Genomic DNA, 21503 nt, shown 5'->3' on the forward strand with positions numbered 1-21503 from the left:
TAGCACTAAGTGACTGCTGACCTTAAAATCCCTATCTGACAGACAGATCACCATCGACAAACAGGCATGTGTTAGAAACTCAGCTACAGGTGCAGATGTGATGGATTATAAAAAGGACAAATTTGAAACAAACTGTAGTTCCAAAACATCCTTTCTGTATTCTTCATTTTCACTTACGACAGTTGCTTTTTTAAAGTATGGTGCTGTAAGAGCAACACCATCTTAATTTGCAAAGGATCATGGGCATCTTTGTAAATCATATTCAGTAATCTGTATGTCACTTTCAGAGTCACATTTAATGACTTTAATGTATATTATTATGTAAAGTTTGGAACTAAACACTGGAAAAACCCAGTTTAAGAAATGGATCTCAAAATAAGATTGTGTATTACAAAATATCTGCACTGTTTCAACTATCTGTGAATTACCAGTCACTGCAAAAATCAGCAGAATTGTGTAGTAATTCACATCTTTGTAATTCCATGCTTCTCTTTCTTCTGCCCTTCTCCTTTCTGGGTAATTTTTCAGATATTTCATTTGGTTAATTTAATTAGACCCTTAAATATTTCCTGCATTTCTATCTCACTTGGGTAATTACTATAAGGGTCATACCCCTGTGGAAGATTTAGGTGCAAAACCTCTCTTATGCATCCACGAAGCACATTCTATTCCAGTCATGTCACAGGTATATCCCATCCTATCAGAGGTAAAGCCTTTTGAGAATCCTGTCCTGCCACAGGCATATCCAATCCTAACAGAGCTAAGGCCATCTGTGAAATTAGGAATATCAAATATCTGTTCTACTGTAACTTCAGCAAAGACTATTACAATGGCATGACCCACAACCACTGACTACCACAACAAATGGCCCCTACCAAACTCCAGACAAGAGTAGAGTAGACAAACCAATGGTGAATACGCTGCTGATCACAACATGCTCAACTTCAATGGCTGCTTCACAGCCCCTTCCCCCTGGATCTCCCCTCCCCCACCACACAATAGCAACTACTCTGAACTATACTTGAGGCACCTTAAGAAGACCCCTGACATCTTGCAGCACTGTTGCCAGCTTTCAACTGTGAAACGCTAATGGCTGCAGGTGAAAACAGTTGCCATCTACAAAGCTGTGACAACACTGATGCACTGACATAGAGATGTTTACAAAATCGCATTACATTATTGGTTGAGGTAACTGTAACTGTCAGGGATCAACTTAAGCTGACTCAATTGTAAACATATGAAAATTGTCCTTACAGCACAGCCTCCAATCCCACAATTTTGGCCTGATACAGTATTGCAGCACCCATGTTATTCTGAACTATGACACAAAATTATCCATATTCATGACTGCAAATACATATACTGTGCTTCATAACAGCTTTAGTCACCACAGTGCCTGTTCCTTTGGCCATGCATGCATGTTCAAAGGAACTTTGCATTGTAATTCAGAACAACACACACACAGCAATATCATATTTATCTGTCGACACCGGGCAACTAACTTTCAAATAAAATGACCCACCTGTACAGGAATATACATAATGAATGTACGAGTAGGCTGTAGAAGCATGGTTGATGACACATGGAAGTTTGGGTATGGCTATGAGTCATGCACGAATAGACAAATGGTAAGGCGACCATTCGCGATAAGTGAAAAATCCAGGTTTGAGCCCCTGCCTGGCACAAATTTTCGTTGTCATCAGTCCATTCTACAGCTATGTTTGTCCATTATCTCATTTGTGAATACACTTAATGTATTTTGGTCTCAATCTACACAAGCCCTTGTCCTACATCTATCACCATCTGTGGCAGTTCCACCTGCTTTATATTATTTCATTTGTTTGGTGATTGTTCTCGATGTCAACGTATTGCGTTGCTACACTGGCTGAAAAATGGGTTGTGGATTCCGGCACTGACTACTATAAATGATGTAGCCGACAGATGCACAGTTACATTTTTTCAGTACTTTTAATTCACTATTCGCAACCCCCTAATAATACACAGTTATAGATGTATGGCCAGTGCATTGTTGTTTAAACTTCCCATAAGCCTCATTAATAGTTTGCAGGCGAAACTCCACATACTGCTACAACAGTTTCCTGTTGAACATCTACGAGTAGTATAAGCCTAACCACAACGTTCACAGTTCTTGAAGAGTACACAGGTATGTATAGAATAGACACTGTCACTGGTTTTACACTCAGCCTAATTGTTTAACACTTATTCCACAGTTAATATGAAGCGTTGTTGTTGTTCTAACCAGCACTGGTTATTCGTCTGAAACTTGGCAGAGGACTGACTGTCTTGCGACCAAAAATTGGGCCCTTATATACCATCACAATAATAGGTGCTGAAACTACACATCATTTGAAGTTAAATTTACAGAAATTAGAATTAAAACTTAACTCATTAAATTAAGTGAATACATCAAAAAATTGGTTCTTTTTAGCAGTTTCTTCTACTACTAGGGTTAAGCTGAATTATTTATTTAAATTGTGAAATTAACATATTTCGTTATGCAAAAAACACTTTTGGCAAAACTGTTAATTACTTTGGAATTAATGAAGGGCTGGTTTTGTTAACATGTTTTTGAATAGAGCTAAATAGATACTTTAAGATGACTATTACTTCATCTACCAAATGTTTACAATTATTACAGAACTTATATCTGCTTATATGTCAACAATAGAATTTAAGTTACGAAACAATTACTGATTTTGCCCTATAAAAAAGGATACTAACTAGGAATAGTCAAAATAAATTAGAAAATCAATTACATACATAAAACTACGCACAAAATTAGATATGTTGTTATAATCTTTAAAACTGAGGGCCAATTTTTCTTTTTTATGAAAATATAGGTTATACTCACAAATGTTAATGTTAATGTTAATTAAGTTAAAATGGAAAAATGAATTTTAAGGGGGCAGATGACAAAACAAAGAGGGGCATTAAAATTATCCCAGCTTCCTTTGTCACACATCCCAGTTCTCAAGATCCCCACTTCAGGCATCCTACTCTCAAACCCTCCTCCCCACTTTCTCCCTCTTCCTCTGTTCTATTTCCTCCTCCTAGTTCACTCCTCCATGTGCGCATCTCTTTCATCTCTTCCTACTTGCACCAGAATTAGGTCACCAGTGGCACATCACTACCCTGTGCACTTGTTAACTCTCCCTCCAAAATGTCAGATGTGAGCCACCCTTCCCTCCAAATCCTCCCCCCAAATCCATAATGTGGTTAGCCAGAACAATGTAGCCATGCAAGTATATGAGTATGACTTGTATATTTTGTGTAGAAGCATGTCATCCAAAAGCTAAACAATGCGTGCACATGTGTGTGTTTTGTTAGACTGTTTGCTTCAAGTAAGGATATCAATCAAAAGCTTAGTGATGATTTCAATCTTGTTTATGTGCCTATCGACCATTCAACACTTCATCTATGCATTGACTTTACTCCTTCCATTATTTACAACACATCAACAATTTATTTTCTTGTGGGCTGTATTTCTTCCAGACACCGTTTGAGCAGTGGGGAATGCCATGTACCATGAAACTGAAAATGTCACCACTTATGGAACCAAAGCATTTTAGAGCACTGAAAAAATGTTAACCCTTAAAAACATCAGACTTTACCATGGAGGAAACTTGAGTTCCACATATTGATGAAACATCATACTCTGAAAATTTATGAAGTAAAAATTGTAGCCTTTTTTGAATTTATGCTTCCCCATCTGACCCGGCTAAGAGAAATTGAGCAATACATTGAAACTTCTACTTGAAAATATTATTTTGGAAAAAACAGACTACAATTTCCTCTCTTTTGATATACTTTTGCTATAAACATGTGACACTTTTTCTTTAAGTTAGTTTCACATTAAGGATTCAATTTTGCACAAAATTACAGAGTATTACAATAATATGAATAAATGAACATTTTACAATCACTTGTATGGAGCTGACATACAACTGTAAATCATAGCTTTAGACTGATTTGTTTTCCGAATGAAGCATAAAACTGTTGTTTTTTTTAACTACACTGAAATTACAATCATGCACAAAACAGCAATTACTTGACTATGAAAATTATTTCCTCCCTCTCTGTGGTGCAAAAGAAAGAACAAAATTTATGTTATCTTTGATGCTGAGGAGGGAAGACTCGATACTAATGAATGTTATAAACAGTGTTTTTCTTGTCAGTTTGCCTTGCTTTAGAATGAAAAACAGTTAGCACAGTGTCTGTATTTGACAGTGTCTGTATAGTTGGCTGCAAATGTCCTTGAGACATGCATTCATGTCATTTTTTATTTTATCCCCCCCCCCCCCCCCCGCCTCGATACATGAACAAAATATGGATGAGCAATAACATTACTGATACTACTGTCAGTCTACAGCTGCAGTAAATTATTTAATATATTCGTAAACTGTGAATATGACATTACTTCAGTTGTATGGTTTACTAAAGAGAGACAAAAATTTGTGCTGGACCAGGATTCAAACCTGACAAAGTAAGGCAAACTGACAAGAGAAACATACACTGTTCCTATGTAAAAATCACATATAGACACTATTAGACATGTAAATTTCTATCAGCCCGGAGGCATGCACAGATAGCCAAAGTGATTAAGGTGACTGCTCACAATAAGTGGGAAATCCGGGTTCAAGTCCCGGTCTGGCACAAACTTTCATGTGCCAGTAAACCACACAGCTGATGAAATACCATATTTGCCATTTGAAATACATTTCATAATTTAATATGGCTGTAAATCCTCAGCAGTGTCTGTTCTTTCAGGCACACATGCATGTCTAAAGGGCATTTGCATCAAACTATACAGACATTGTCAAATAAAGACACTGGACAAACTGTAAAAATTTTCATCTCACCTAGAAAAGTGTAAGTACCCTGTGCCTATTTCTGACAGTAAACCAAAGTCAGAAGTGTTCATGGTGAGGAAAGTGCCCTTCCATGGGAGAACATTCATTACAACTGGTGGGCAGTCACACTAAGAAATAGTTTCCTGAAGAGTAGAGCAGAGCAGACCAGTGCAGTGGTGTTTCCCATGTGAGATGTTTTCCATCAAGCCTTTTCTCAATGTTTCTTGCCTTAGTTTAATTTAGTTTTTAGCACCAGATCAGTTTTATTTATATATTTAGTGAATTGTTTAGTTAGTGGGTTAGTTCGGGACTAGTTCTGTTTTATTTACAAAATTAGTGAATTATTTAGTTATTAGTTTGTTAGGTAACCAATAAGTGCATTATTTATCTTTCCAAAATGATGAATAAACCTTGTGCAGTAAAAGGAAAAGGGAACAATAAAAAGGAGAACACATTTGCATAATTAAGAGTGATTCACTGTTTTTAGCATGATTAGCACTTGTGTTAAAGAAGCGGCATAAAAAAACTATTAGGCAACATCATAAGTCCTCAATAAAAAGCCTGCAATCTATACAAAAGTTCTGATACACAGGTCATTTGACAATTCTATGTGCCTGCAGTGTGTAATTCTTACTACAAGAGAGAAGACTGAGATTTCTTGGCAGGCAAGCATTTTGCAAATGACATTGCATGAAAGTAAACATAAAAATCTAACGAGGGAAAATTGAGAATGGAATGTAACAATATTATGAAAAGGAAAGTTACTGATCAGCAAGTAGCGGAGAAGGTATTCATAAAATACACACACACACACACACACACACACACACACACCAATGCAAATTAATAACCAATGGGTGAGGTAGCAACAATTACTCTTGTCCTTCTGCTTTTGTTTTTTGACAAGGGAAAAAGCACACTGAAATTAAGCAAAATCCTTTATCTCTATTCCTAAGGTCATACACTACTTAAATTTCAACCACTTCCTTACAGCTTCCTAGGGCTCCAGCCTCCTACCAGAGCAGCTTATCGATTGTATGTACAGATCGTTTCATTTAGTGGTATTCTACCATACTTCAGAGTAGACTAGAATTTACTAACTGATTAAGTTTTTCAGATAAATCTGAGTGCATATCTTGGGTAGCAACCTGCTGCCTGAAACACCACTTCACATGACTACGTTTAACTGAATGGTTTGTGTTAGGACATTCAAACTGTACAGTTGGCTGTGGGGCTTGATGAGAATTAGTATGCACATGGTATGGTTTTGTTTAGTGACAAAGTCCACATTCATTTGGATGGGGTCATCAGTAAGAAAAATTGACGCATTTGGGGGACTGAAAATCCACATTTCGCGATCGAGAAGTTTCTTCACTCTCACTGGGTGACTGTCTGGTGGGCAATGTCTAGTCATGGAATAATCAGTGCCATATTCCTTGATGGTACAGTGACTACCAATCGGTACATGCAAGTTTTGGAAGATGATTTTATCCCCATTATCCAAACTGACTCTGATTTTGACAAGATGTGGTTCATGCGAGATGGAACTCAACCTCATCAAAGCAGGAGAGTATTTGCTGTCCTGTAGGAGTACTTTGGGGATCGCATTCTGGCTCCGGGATACCCAGAGGCCACTGGCATGGGCCTCGATTGGCTGTCGTTTTCTCCGAATCTGAATGCATGCAACTCCTTTTAGTGAAGCTATATTAAAGACAAGGTGTACAGTAATAACCCCAAAAACATTGCTGAGCTGAAAACAGCAGTTCAGGTCTTCGACAGCATCAATGTACTGACACTTCAGTGGGCTATGCAGAATTTTACTATTCACATCATTGCCAATGATTAGAGGCATATTGAAAATGTCATAATCTAAATCCAAATATCTGTAGTGATATTTAGATGTTAAATAAATTGTGTGCACACGGTAGTATGTAAACAATTTATCTCTTTTTATGTACTTCAATAATTGTCATCCTGTGGTTCAGATCAGTGCTTTAGAGTTTGAGAAATTTTTGTTTCCTGTCATAGCTTTTGTGTTTCCAGTCAAAAGTAACTGTTGATAATCAATTTTCAGTACTGAAATTTATTTGTATTTTAACCCTTTCATGATTGATATATATGTCCCACTAATGTAACAATCAGTTTTGAGTGTTGGAACATCCGTATTTCATATCTATCTAGTGCCAGCATGTTGTGAGCTCCTTTCAGAACTGAGAGAAAAATATTGCGAACCATGTGGTGGATATATAGAAAGCTGCGAGCGATGAAATGGGGTGGCAAGAGGTCTATAGGTGGTACAATGCATTTGCTACACAAAAAGCGAATTTATTCTCTATCTCCTCCATTCCAAGAATAACTGAGGCAACTGTGTTTTCTTATAATCTTAGACATTGTTTTCAAACATTACTACACATCTCCATAATTCTGTTGGTATTTTCATAATTTATACATATCAGGATATACATGCCCCAGAAAATTTCACAGGATGTAGAAAACATTGGCATGTGGTACGTCAATGCCCTCTTCAAATGTTACGTTGAAAACTTGTGTACGACATTTTGTGTTTTTCATTGTCAGGAGAATAAATATGTTCTGATACTGATTTGTTTTACTCTTTTCCACAATTGCCATCCTGATAAAATCACTTTAAAATTAAAAATCTAACTCTGAAAATCCCAGGTTCACACGAAAGTGTGAATCTAGTTACATTCTCAGGACACACGTCACTTCACCGATTTTCAAAATCTGTCAGCTTAAAATCTCTTTGATAGAGAAAATGTATTACTTATCATGCAGGAAGGCAGTTTTTGACCTTTTATTTTTCAAATATATGTACAATGAATTTTAACCACGAAAGGATTAAGAGCTTGTGGCTCTCGCGATCTTGGCCTATGCTGAGAACTCTGCAGAGCAAATTTTAGTGTTTGTTTATTCTTATCATTTGTATTTTGCAATCATACCTACCTCAGTAGCATGACAGTCAGGTAATTTTCTATTTTTCAAAGGGCTGTTTGTACTTTTTCAGTTACTCATGAAGTTTTGTTTCTATTTTTTGAGATCTTATTCAGTTTTTTTTACACACATACAATATGGATAGGAACTGTGGTGGTTGTGAGAACTGACTGCTGTCCATAAACAGCTAGAATCTGCATTGGCCATGGTCTACAAGCTTCTGGTAATTGCACAAAGTTGCAACAGCATCAGCGCACACGTGTTGAGAATGTAATACCTTTGGTGCCATTGAAATCCCCTGGTGACCTGTTTGTCGCTGCATCATCAGGTATGCAACATCTGACCAGTGCATCTTCACTCAAGAGTAAGTAGCGGACAGTGATGGGTTCACGTGTCACTGGACGGAAAGTGATAGAGGGAACAGACTGCATGGCTGGCCCCTTTCACCTTAGCTACAGGCACGAGGTGCTACCCATTATTAATAATACTTCTGAGCCAGCATGGGATACCTCTGCTGTTGAGCAAGTGTCCAATTTTCGTGCCCAGTCAGAAAAGAGCAGAGGGCACGTACACTAGTCATTGGGAGCTCCAACATTACGTATGTAATGGATCTCATCAGAGAAATAGCAGGCAGGGTGGGAAAGAATGCCAGTGTACACTCAATATGCTGGGGGTGGGGGTGTCCTCATTCATGACATGGAGGAGAACTTGCCAGCAGCTATAGAGGCAAGGGCACTGAGTGCCTGCTACTTGGGTTCTCGGGCTGTCCTCAGGTCCTTTGGTAGAGAGCAGGCGAATAATGTCCACATTGCCAAACTGCATTGTTGTGGACAACAGTCAGGCTCATTTGTCTATGGTACACTGTATTATACATTCAAATCTATGAGGGGAATAGTATATATCAAAACTAATTTTGAACAATTGTTGTGAGATAAATATTAATTCATGTCTTGAGGATGTTGCATCCACTGCTCTAGAGATTTACTCTGAGTGATGTCAGGAGGCAAGCACAGCTGACACATCTTTCTGGAGACATGAAGTGCAGTTTTTTTTAAAATAACAATTGTCTAATGACAAGATAATTGAAAATGCTTGCAATAATTATCATTTGCTGTGATTTGAACTGTATTATACCACGTGCGTGTGTGTGTGTGTGTGTGTGTGTGTGTGTGTGTGTGTGTGACTATAGGTAAGTGTGATCACTGCGTGTAAAAAGCAATTAAAGGTAGAAAAGACTAAGGTAAAAGACTATCATAAAAATGGTTGGCAAGTTGTCATATTTTTCACTGTTAACAGGCATTATGAATGTAAACTAACTCGTTCGACATTACAGTGACAAACCGCACTTATAATCCATTGAACAAGCAAACAATTCACCATCACCTGTGAATAAGTCCAGGGAATGCTGACCGATAACATCGAAAACCATCAATATCTTGAAAAGCAACAGTTACTGTAATTTTAGGACTTTAACGGTTCATGCCTTGAAAATGACATGGGTTTACATGCGAAAATATTGAACTTCTGATGAATTTATACAGCTGTGTACAACATGGTGAGACAAGCTTAACTTCTCCTTTGGCAATACGTGGAACAATATAGTCTACATACTTAAAAGGATACAAAGTCCTGACCAAATACCTAAGAAGTTCTCATTATTATGTATGCAACTGATATGTTGACAAATACATTTTTTTAAACTATGGGTCTCAAAAACTAAGAAATATTATTACTCTGTTCCAACGTCTACATCATAATACCATCAACTCCTCTATTTGAGCCTGTTTCTGAACAATCTGACTGTAAATTTCCTCAGAAGTGGAATATAGGAGTAGAATTCTAATAAAGACACACTGTATATACTTACACTCAAATTTTCTCTTCTTCCGCTTTCTGTGTTCATGAACTGTTGCATCAACACGTGCACACACATTTGGATTCATTCCAATATGAAGACAATATTCTTCTACATTCTGTACATCAAGTTCAGCCCGTTTGCGTGCTAAGAACGCCTTAATTCTGTAGTCAATCTGAAAATGCAAATTATTCCGTCAAATAAGTACAATGTTTCAATAATGATTTTAAAACTTGAAAATTCATATAAATTTATTCAGATATGCACAGAATCAATTCAGGTGTAGCAGTAAAGTAAAAATATGACTGACTCATGTAGTGGTGTACACACAATGACATATTTAGACACACCAGTATCATAACAATTTAAAATTATTGCTTTCAAAGGTGTGGAGTATGTTTGTTGTGTTGTCTGCTTCCATAAAACAAACTTCAGTACTACAATTAGCTGTGGTGTGTTTTCTCTAAGTAAGTTGTCACAGTGTTCTAGGCACCAAATCTTTTCAGGAACTAGCTCTTCACTCATGACGTCTGATACCATCTGATTGTCTTCGGGTTCCTGAATATTTACCGTCATCAGCTCAATAAATCTGGAATAAACAGCTTGAGTTAAAGCTCCAGCTAAACCTAGATCAAAATTTTATAATTGCAAACAGTAGCCTTGATTGCCATTGATGGATAATTTTTATCTATTAACATTGAGGAGTACAGCCACAACACTGAAGAAAAGTCAGACTCCAGCTGTCACCTGTTACACACCTGCATAGCACCAAGTTATGTATTTAGCTTTTTCTGTATTTTCTTAGTAGCATATTTATTACATTTTGTGCATGTTTTCTGGTTAAGACGTTTAATCTCAGGTTCTGTAACCATAAGTGTTGAGCCTGGGAATCTGTAGTACTGTAGTCATTTCTTCTGAACAGCTAGCTATATGGTCACCAAGACATCAGTGTACCACTGGTGACACATCAGGAGTGCAACAAACTGCATATCTTCATTTCTGTCTGTGTTTATATAGTTTACTTCTTCAGTTAGCCATGCTAGGATGGGTAGGATGTGTGCAAGCTTTGTGTGAACGCAGGAGAGCTGACCGCAGTTCGCAAAGAGCTGAATGCACTTTTGGCTACAGTCAGTTGTATTCAGGCTGCTGCTTTGGGATGTAGCAGTGGCGAGGAATCTGACGCATCAGGTAACGCAGCACACCTCAGGTGTCCCTTGTTTCGTCTACGGGTCCTGCTTCTGAGGCCCCTCCTACTGCACCCAATGCAGTGGATCTGCTCTCACAGCAGGTTGTGTGGCAGGTGGTATGCGTTTATGTTGCCCGAGATGGAGGGCCAATGGGGAGACGGGCTGTCTCACCTCTCCTGTTCGCCCTGTGTGTGCACAATGGCTGTTCCTTCAGCAGAGTCTGAGAAGAAGCATGGGGACAGGGTTTTCCTAGTTATCGGGAGCTCCAATGTTAGGCCAATTATCAAGCTCGTTAGGGAAATAGTGTTCAGGGCTGGTAAGAAAATCAATGTACACTTAGAATGTCTGCTGGGGGGAGAAAGGGGGGGGGGGCCTCATCCGAGATGCGGAGGCGGCCTTGCCTATGGCTATCGAGCATGCATGGTGTAATCCTCTGCAAGTTGTGGCTCATATTGGCACCAACGAACCAGTTTCTTGGGTTCTGAGATCATCCTCAGTTTAAACAGGCAGCTGGAGGAAAAGACTGCTGACCCTGCGTGAAGCATGCAAGCAGAGCTTGCAATTTGCAGCATTGTTCCCATAGTTGATCAGGATCCTTTGGTTTGGAGCTGAGTGGAGGCTCTGAACCAAAGGCTCTATCGACTCTGTGACAGTCTTGACTGCAGATTTCTGGACCTGCATCATTGGGTTGGTTATCGTACAACTCCCCTTGATAGATCAGGGGGCACTACACACAGGAAGCAGCTGCTCAGATAGAAGAGTACGTGTGGAATGCACATGGGGATTTTTAGGCTGGGTGATAGTTTGAGGTACTCTGATGAACACTTGTACACGACGTACAGATATCAAAATCAGACCCCTTTCAGAGTAAAGACACTTCAACTACAAAATTTTATTAGTACATTGTCAAAGTATTTATAACAAAGTTCCCAAATTTACAGCCCTCCAGGAAATTTCTCATGTTCAAATTATTCTCAGAACCGAAAGCTGGCTGAAATGCAAAATATTAAGCTCTGAGACATTTAGCAATTCATGAAATATATATCAAAACCTGGGAAAATTCTGGTCCTTCATTAAGTCACTAAGTGAGTCTAAGGCTTCTATCCAGTGACTAAATGGCCAGTGTGATGTGGCAGTAGAAGACAGCAAACTGAAAGCCAAAGTTTTAAATTTCACATATAAGAAACTGTTCACCCAGGATAACTGTACAATCATACTGTTGTTTGACTGTCACACGGACTCCCATGTGGAGGGGACAGAAATATCCTTGGTATAGAGAAATAACTGAAGAGTTGAAAACAACTAAGTTGCCAGATCCGGACAGAATTTCAATTCAGTTTTACAAAAAGTACTCTGTGGCACTGGCCCCTTCCTTAACTTGCCCAGCGCAAAGTCCCAAGTGACTGGAAAAAGCACAGATAACTCCTGTATATAAGAATGGTAAAACAATGGACCCACAAAATTACAGATCAGTATTGGCAACACCAGTCTGCTGAAGAATTCCTGAACATATTCTCAGTTGCAATATAATAAATTTCCTTGAGACAGAGAAGCTTCTGTCCACAAATCAGCATAGTTTCAGATTGCAACACTTACACGAAACTCAATTTACCCACTTCTCATGTCATACCCTGCGAACAATGGATTACGGGCAACAGGCAGATTCCATATTCTTAGATTTCCTAAAACCATTTGACACAGTACCACACTGTAGACTTTTAATGAAGATACAAGCATATGGTACACTGAGGTGACCAAAGTCATGGGATAGTGATATGCACATAATACAGATGGTTGCTGTATCCCAAAAATAAGGTATAAAAGGGCAGTGCATTGGCAGAGCTGTCATTTGTACTCAAGTGATACTTGTGGAAGGTTTCTGATGTGCTTATGGCTGCACAACATTAATTAACAGACTTTGAACACGGTATGGTAGTTGGAGCTAGATGCATGGGACATTCCATTACAGAAGTCATTCGGGAATTCAATATTCTGAGATTCACAGTGTCAACAGTGTGCCGAGAATACCAAACTTCAGGCATTACCTCTCACCACGGACAACACAGTGGCCAACAGCCTTCACTTAATGACCAAGAGCAGCTGCAGCATCTACATAGATTTGTCAGTGTTAACAGACAAGCAACACTGCACAATATAACAGCAGAAATCAATGTGGGATGTACGACAAACTTGTGGAAAGATTTTGGCATTAATGGGCTATGGCAGTAGATGATCAACGCAAGTGCCTTTGCTAACAGAATGACATGGCCTGCAGCGCCTCTCCTGGGCTCATGACCATATCAGTTGGACCCCAGATGACTGGAAGACCGTGAGCTGCTCAGGTAAGTCCCAATTTCAGCTGGTGAGAGATAATGGTAGGGTTTGAATTTGGTGCAGACCCCACAAAGTGAGGTACCCAAGTTGTCAGCAAGGCACTGTGCAAGCTGGTAGTGGCTCCATAATTGTGTTGGCTGTGTTTACATGGAATGGACTGGGTCCTCTGGTCCAACTGCACTGATTATTGGTTGGGTATAGTTATGTTCAGCTACTTGGAGACCATTTACAACCAAACAATGATGGAATTTTTATGGATGACAATGCGCCATGTCACAGGTCCACAATAGTTTGTGACTGGTTTGAAGAACATTCTAGACAGTTGAAGCGAATGATTTGACCCACCAGATAGCCCTGACATTTATGGGACATAATTCAGTGGTCAGTTCATGTGCAGAATCCAGCACCAGCAACATTTTAGCAATTATGATCCACTACAGAGGCAGCATGACTCAATATTTCTGCAGGGAATATCCAATGGCTTGTGGAGTCCATGCCATGTCGAGTTTCTGCACTACGGCTGGCAAAAGGAGGTCGGGCATGATATTGGGATGTACCTCATGACTTTTGTCACTTTAGTGTACGTTACCAGAGATAGTGTGAGGTACAGGAAGGTGACATCGTTAAGTGATTGTAAGTGGAAACAAAATTTAAAAAAAAAAATTCTAGGTGGTGTGATGAATGACAGCTAACTCTAAATGTAGAATGTAGAAAATTGTAAGTTAATGCAGATGAGTAGGAAAAGCAAATACATAATGTTCGAATACTTGACACAGTCACACTTATTAAATATCTAGGCTTAATGTTGCAAAGCGATATGAAATGGAACGAGCACAAAAGGACTGTAATAGGAAAGGTGAAGCGTTGACCTCTGTGTATTGGGGGAACTTTGGGAAAGTGTGGTTTCTCAGTAAAGGAGACCACATATAGGACACTAGTATGACCCATTCTTGAGTACCGCTTGAGTGTTTGCGATCAGCACCAGGACGGGTTAAAGGAAGATGCTGAAGAAATTCAGAGGCAGGCTGCTAGATTTACTACTGGTAGGTTCAAACAGTACACAAGTATGATGCGGATATTTTGGGAACTGAAGTAGAAATCACTGGATGGAAGGCAACATTCTTTTCATGGAACGCTCTTGAGTAAATTCAGAGAACTTGCATCTGAAGCTGACTGCAGGATGATTCTACTGCTGCCAATGTACATTTTGTGTACAGACCATGAAGATAAGAGAAATTAGGGCTCGTACAGAGGCATGTAGATAGTCATTTTTACCTCACTCTATTTGTGAGTGGAATAGGAAAGGAAATGACTAGTAGTGGTAAAGTGTATTGTTGATAAATCATTGTTTGGAGGCGCACTACTGCTTCTGGAACATGCACCTTTTTTTAGAAGAAGATTACAAATTTCTTTATTATTTTACAGTGGATGGAGCTTTTCTCTCTCATAAAACACACACAGTGAGAACCATATTTCTGTATGGATATTACTCATGGAAGCTACTCATTTAGTTGTGGATTATCTGAGGGAAGAAATCCGTAGAATGTTCACTTGATGTGTTAGTGAAAGAAGTGGTTGGAATACAGTTGTAAGTTGTAGCAGGACGTCTCCTTTATTTATTGATGGTGACTGGTTTTGGACTTATGTCCATTCTCAAACCATCCTATGGAAATAAAATCATAGCAGATGTACAACAGTAATACCAGCACAGCGAGAGTACGAGAATAATGCATGTTGTAGAAGGATACAAAGTTACGTACTGTCTTCACAAGTGACTGAATATAGTTTTTTATGCATGTGTGGAACAACCACACCAAACAATCCAACTGGTAATTCAGCTAACTTTAGCACACATCAGACAAGTTACAATGAGCAGTGCAAAGAGAACTAACGCTGGGGCTCACCAGTAGCTACCAAGTGACAACCCCTGAGAACACTAGTAGTGGTGTGCACATAGGACAAAATGTTTATTATCTAACACACTGTTCCAATACTGCAGTATTATAATTGCAAACTATAAAACAACAATTTAAACATATTGCTATAGAGATGACATGCTTCAAGTGACTCCCCAAGCATGAGTTGAGAAAATGTGTTTGACAGCTGGACAAGCAACAGTACAGTATGCTCATCAACTGGGAGCAGTGAGCATCTTATAGGCTTGACGCACCATGAGGAGTTCCCACCGGATGGTGATCAGTGCAGACTAAGTATGGGCTGGTCCTGTGAGTATCCATGGGCAGACTGATCCCATCATGGTAGATAGTGTGAATGGTCTTCAGGTATGCAAGTCACAATGATTTATACACTATGCACCCACAGTCTAGCCACAGAGCCCATAACCTATATGACAATGATAACCTTAACCAAGAACTTGAACATCTGATGTCGGTTTCCCAGAAAACGGCTACACAGAGAAGCAAAGTTGGAGAGCTCTATGTCCCACACTGACTGTACAACCAGAGGAAAGAGGAACCTCAGCAGAATGGGGAATGGCATTTATTCCGTTCTGTGGCACTTTAGTGGGAAAGAAAGGTCGAATTCTTCAAAAACATCAAGTGGAGACTGTGTTCCGCCCAAAGACGATCGAGGACTACGGAAATCCGAAATCTATCAGATCGCCTGCGAATGTGCCATGACTTACAAAGGTCAAACGGTGCACGTACTATCGAATATCATTATCATGAACATCAATGACATACCAGACTGCAGCAGCCTAACAAGTTGGCCGTTGCTGAACATTGCCTCTCGGAATTACACAGAATGATAGTTCTTACACAGATGTCCAAATACTGGGACTGAGTCATTAAAGAATTCATCGAGATTTAAGTACACAAACTACTGATCAACCGAGATAGCAGTTACATTCTTAGACCTGGGACCCTGCTTTGAATCTGATTAAAAGGAAAAAGAAGACAGCCCACCACAAGCTGACTTAGAGTACAGGCAGAAATACTAAGAACACACTGCCAGCACGTGCCCCTGAGTGGGGTCCAAGAACGGATTGGACGTTAGGTGCTCCGCACATGGGCGCAGACCGCATTCGGAAAACCTGGAAGGAGGGAGGGAGGAGATAAAACACCGATGCCGGCACCTCGGGAGTCAGTTCGACAGTGCACCTGATGATGGCAACATGGTCACTTGCCGAAATATTGTGCCCATTGGACACTTAACACCTTGCTGTTCACCCAAGAATTCTTTCATCATGAAGTACGCCAGGAGAAATTGAAGAATCACATCACATACCTTTACAGGGGGGAGATGTATCGCACCATGAAAAGACTTGACAAGCTGCGGCACACCAGAGAAGCCGTTTAGTGAGTGCATTTGCATTCCTCATAAGATGCCATGAAGAGTGTGTGGTGCTAAAATTCGAAAAGGTGGCGCATCACATTGACACAGCCAGTAGAATCAGGAAATGTGCCAGCCTTGCCGTGGCTCGTGAAAGAATAAGTTTCACTCACTTGTGCCTAGGCTTGACTAACAGAGAACTTCTGAAACTACATCTACAGCTGGCCTACCAGCTCATCTCCTGGATGTGGGAATGGATTGATGGTGTCACATGAGCCACAGGGGACTCTGCACAAAGAAAGGCCACTGCGCAACAGACCTCAAAATTTGAGCATTTATAGGAAGGACAACCTCTTGAGGCTCTCTGCAAGACTATCAGTAATCTCACAGCCAGGCAACTGGATGAAGATGCGCTCTCAGTTCTTAAGAGAGGACTCAACTTCACACCAACTCCTAAAGCAGCACCTATCAATGATATCATCAGTGCAGTGGACCAGGCAACTGTACGACTTCCACCTGAATCAGCTGAAGAAGTATGTCACGTAACATGTCAAGCTCTAATGCAAACTAAACCTGTGAAACCGAACATCTCTATCAGGGAGAGGGCGGCTATAAAGGAGCTACAAGAAGACAAAGATATTGTAGTCTTACAAGCCGACAAAGGCAACACAACTGTGATCTTGTCTCATCAGGATTACATTGAGGAAATGCATGGTTTGCTCGAAGTCAGTGCATATCAGAAGGTCAACACTGATCCTACCAAGAGAGTGGGGAGGAAGACCACAGCTCTTCTCAAAGAATCCAGCTTACCAGGCAATGTTTTAAAGAAGCTATGACAGAGAGCATGTGTTCGACCAAGACTTTACGGACTCTCAAAGGTACACAAAGAGAGAGTGCCTTTACGCCTAATTGTTAGCAAAACTGGTGCTCCGATGTACTCACTTGCAAAATACCCAATGGATATGCTTAGTCCTTATGTCGGAAAATGTCCACTTCGTATTCACGACTCAGTGGATTTTGTCGGGCATCTTAACAAGTTCAGACTTCATGATTCAAACATCCTTGTGAGTTTGGATGTTGTCTCTCTCTTCACAAGGGTGCCTACACAGGAATCCTTGGAACTTATTGGTCAGAAGTTTGATGCAGAGACAAGCAACCTTATTAGGCATGACCTGATGTCAACATATTTTCTCTTCAATGGTGGATATTACAAGCAGGCAGGAGGAGTATCCATGGAGAGTCCACTTTCACCAGTCATTGCCAACTTGTTCATGGAACATTTCGAGGAGGAAGCCCTGGATTCACCACAGTGGAAACCTATCTGTTTCTTCGACTATGGTGATGACACATGTCATATGGCCACATGGTACAGACAAGTTGAACAGTTTCCTCATACGTTTCAGTTCCATACACGAGAACATCAAGTTTACCATGGAAGTCAAAGTGAATGGAGTGCTCCATTTTCTGTATGCTCTGGTTAAAAGAAGAGCAGATGGCACATTGGGCCAGAGTGTGTACTGTAAGAAAATGCACACCGACGTTTATTTACATACAAACAGCTGCCACCATCCAGCCCAGAGGAACGGCATCCTCAAAACATCGGTTCACAGGGCTCGTACCCTGTCTGACAATGAGAGCCTTAACCGAGAACTTTTACATCTGAGATTGATTTTTCAGAAAATGGCTACACAAAGACACAAATTTAGAGAGCTCTGTCCCACATTGACTGTACAACCGGAGTACATAGAAGAGGAACCTCAGCAGTATGAGGGCACAGCATTTATTCTGTTCAGAGACGCTTTATTGGGAAAGATAGGTCGAATTATTCAAAAACATCAAGTGGAGACTGTCTTCCGCACACCAATTAAGACACAGGCACTGCTTGGTAATGTCAAGGACGATCTAGGACTACGGAAATCTGGAGTCTACCAGATTGCCTGTGAATGTGGCATGACTTACATTGGTCAAAAGGTGCATACTATCGAAGATTGTTGCCAAGAACATCAACGACATACCAGACTGCATCAGCCTACCATGTCGATGGTTGCTGAACATTGCCTCTTGGAACTACACAGAATTAATTATGATCAAAACAAGGCACTTACACAGACATCCAAATACTAGGACTGCATCATTAAAGAATCCACCGAGATTCGAGTACGGGAACTGCTGATCAATCAAGATAGCAGTTACATGCTTAGTAAGGTCTGAGAACCCGCTCTGAACCTGATTAAAAGGAGAAAGAAGACATCTCGCCATGAACTGACTTCAAGAACAGGCAGAGATACTAAAAAGACACCACCAGCACATGCCCCTGGGTGCAGTCCGTGAATGTAACAGATGCTCGACACACTGTACTTTGGTGCAGACCATGTTTGGAAAATCTGGAAGGGGGAGGGTTGGTTGGTTGGTTGGTTGTTTGTTTGGGGAAGGAGACCAGACAGCGTGGTCATCGGTCTCATCGGTGTACGGAAGGATGGGGAAGGAAGTTGGCCGTGCCCTTTCAGAGGAACCATCCCGGCATTTGCCTGCAGTGATTTAGGGAAATCACGGAAAACCTAAATCACGATGGCCGGAGAGGGGGGAGGGGCGGGGTGTAGGAGGAGATTGAAGCCTGGTGCTGGAACCTCAGCAGTCATCACCTGATGATGTCACTGTGGTCGCTTGCCAAAATATTGTGTCTGTTGGACACTAATGTCTGGCTGTTCACCTGTGAACTCTTTTTCATGAAGTACATTGAGAGAAACTGAAAAATCACTTCAACCTTTGTTTTGGGATAATTTTCTTTTGTCAGCAATCCCTCTTTCCTTGTTTAGTGATCAACTTTATTTGTTTATGGGTATCTTTGTTTAGTGATTTCTTTTGTTTGAGTATCATGTCCCCTTTCTTCTTTATTCACTGACCTCTTTTTGTTTGCTTATTGAGACCTCTCACTGTTTATAGGTGCTCTGTATACATTTAACTGTTGATCTTGGTCTTGATCCTGAATCTTTTCACTTTGCTAAGTTACACCCTTCTTGTGTTTACAAACATCTTTTCGGAGTCCAAATAGGATTCTCCTTATTTATTAGTTTCTTTCAAATTTTCTATGGTTTTTTCTGATGGCCATTTGTGAATCCAGTAGAATCCAAAGAACGCATGATTAAATTTTAATGTGATTTGGGGTTATACAGGTTCTGGAATTTAGTACACAGAGCTGTGACAATGCCTCTAACCCAGTTGGGCATTGAGTCAAACTCAGCCTGGATGACATATATGGCTACATCACTCCAGGCTGCTGCTTCAACTCCACGCCAGAATATATCCATTATAGTGGCTGGCAAGTGGTGGAGTGCTAGTCTCCCAGTAATCCATGACCAGATGTTTTCAATTGTTGTGTGATGTACAGAGTGTGCTGGCTAGGCCCACAGTTGATCTCCTTCCATGTCGAGACAGGTCAGCACTGCAGAGGCAATGGATAGTCTTGCATTATCTTGTTGAAAATGAGGACACGGGTATCTCAAAGAGAGGGTACACTCACCGACCTCAAGATGGCAGAAAGTAATACCTGCTGTCCAAATTACCTTCCATGTGAACCAGAGGTAATATGTACTCAATGGCATCCTATAAAATTACACCAGGTGCTCAGACCATATATTGACAATGAATGTAATGCCATAACACTTATTTTCCTCAGAGTGTTCGCACTCAAATTCTTACATCATGATGCTGTACGCAGAACTGGGACTCATATGAAATGATGTCCAGTGTTGTCATTGGGTGCTCCACTGTTGGTGCACCCTACTCTGCGGCTATGTCAAGGGTAACTGCAGCAATGGTCACTGTGTCAACAATCAGTGGTGATCCAGACATAATCACATTACCTGTGTGGATACTTGTCTTGCTGCAAACCAACACTATCAGAATTCAAGGTACACAACATAGCAGAGCAATCCTGCATGGCTGAGTGAACGTTACGTCCATCCTCTCAGGAACTACTTCGATAAGATCGTTGAGATGCTGCATAGTGTGGAGTAGGATTCTCATGAACCCATCACTTTCATATTCATAGGACAGTCTTGGGATCATGACCAAAGCAAACAGCCATATCGCATAATGACAAACCACAATCTTCAAAGACCACAGTCCTGCCATGGTCAAAATTCACATTTGGTGATAGACATTTCTCCTCATTACATGAGGCACAAACAACTAGCAATAAAGAGAGATTTCTAAATGAGAAACCCCCTGTGTAATCTTTCCCTATATGCAAAATGTAGATGGTGTTGGTTGCTCCTCTCTACTCTACACAACTGCACTGAAAGGCTTACCATTGGCATACTCGAACTTGCAATACACTCCAAGCCAGTTTGACGTATGTTGCATGCTGCCACCTTGGTGCAGCAGTTTTAATGGTCAACAGTGTACATGCTTTCTTCTCTACATTTGTTTTGTATTGTCTTCGGGCACTAAAACAACTATGGGCATATGCGCCCACATCAGACTTGTAGAATACAAAGACAAAAGGAGGAGCTAGAAGTGACTACATGTTAAACCCAATCGATGGATGGAAGGACAGCTAAAATCAGGTACTTGGAGAAACGTGTATAAAATGTACCATAGAGAAATAGAGAAACAGAGATCCTGAAGTAAAGATTAAATGTCCTTTGACATGTTGCTACAATGGATAAATTGCAAATTGTTGCTCATGTCGGCACCAATGACTCCTGCCATCTGGGTTCAGAGATCATCCTCAGTTCATACAGGCGGTTAGCGGAGTTGGTGAAGGCGGAAAGCCTCACTCGCGGGGTGGAATCTGAGCTAATTATTTGTAGTATCGTTCTCAGAACAGATCGTGGTCCTCTGGTTTGGAGCCGAGTGGAAGGCTTAAACCAGAGGCTCAGACTATTCTGCGGAGATCTGGGGCGCAAATTTCTCGACCTCCGCTATCGGGTGGAGAAATGTAGGGTCCCCATGAATAGGTCAGGCGTGCACTACACGCAGGAAGTGGCTACAAGGGTAGCGGAGTATGTG

At 40.5% G+C, this 21503-nt stretch overlaps 1 protein-coding gene across 6 annotated transcripts in view; it reads right to left on the reverse strand.

Moving 5' to 3' along the window:
- Positions 1-21503, reverse strand: part of LOC126297452 (MAP3K12-binding inhibitory protein 1-like) — a 100805-nt gene that overhangs the window by 14313 nt on the left and 64989 nt on the right. For all 6 annotated transcript variants that reach the window (XM_049988310.1, XM_049988309.1, XM_049988312.1 and 3 more), the window contains one exon: positions 9691-9853. In XM_049988310.1, coding sequence (XP_049844267.1) covers positions 9691-9853 — 163 coding nt within the window. The remainder of the gene's footprint in view (positions 1-9690; positions 9854-21503) is intronic.

This window comes from Schistocerca gregaria, chromosome X (genome assembly GCF_023897955.1).
Source record: "Schistocerca gregaria isolate iqSchGreg1 chromosome X, iqSchGreg1.2, whole genome shotgun sequence".
NCBI classification, from domain to species: Eukaryota; Metazoa; Arthropoda; class Insecta; order Orthoptera; family Acrididae; genus Schistocerca; species Schistocerca gregaria.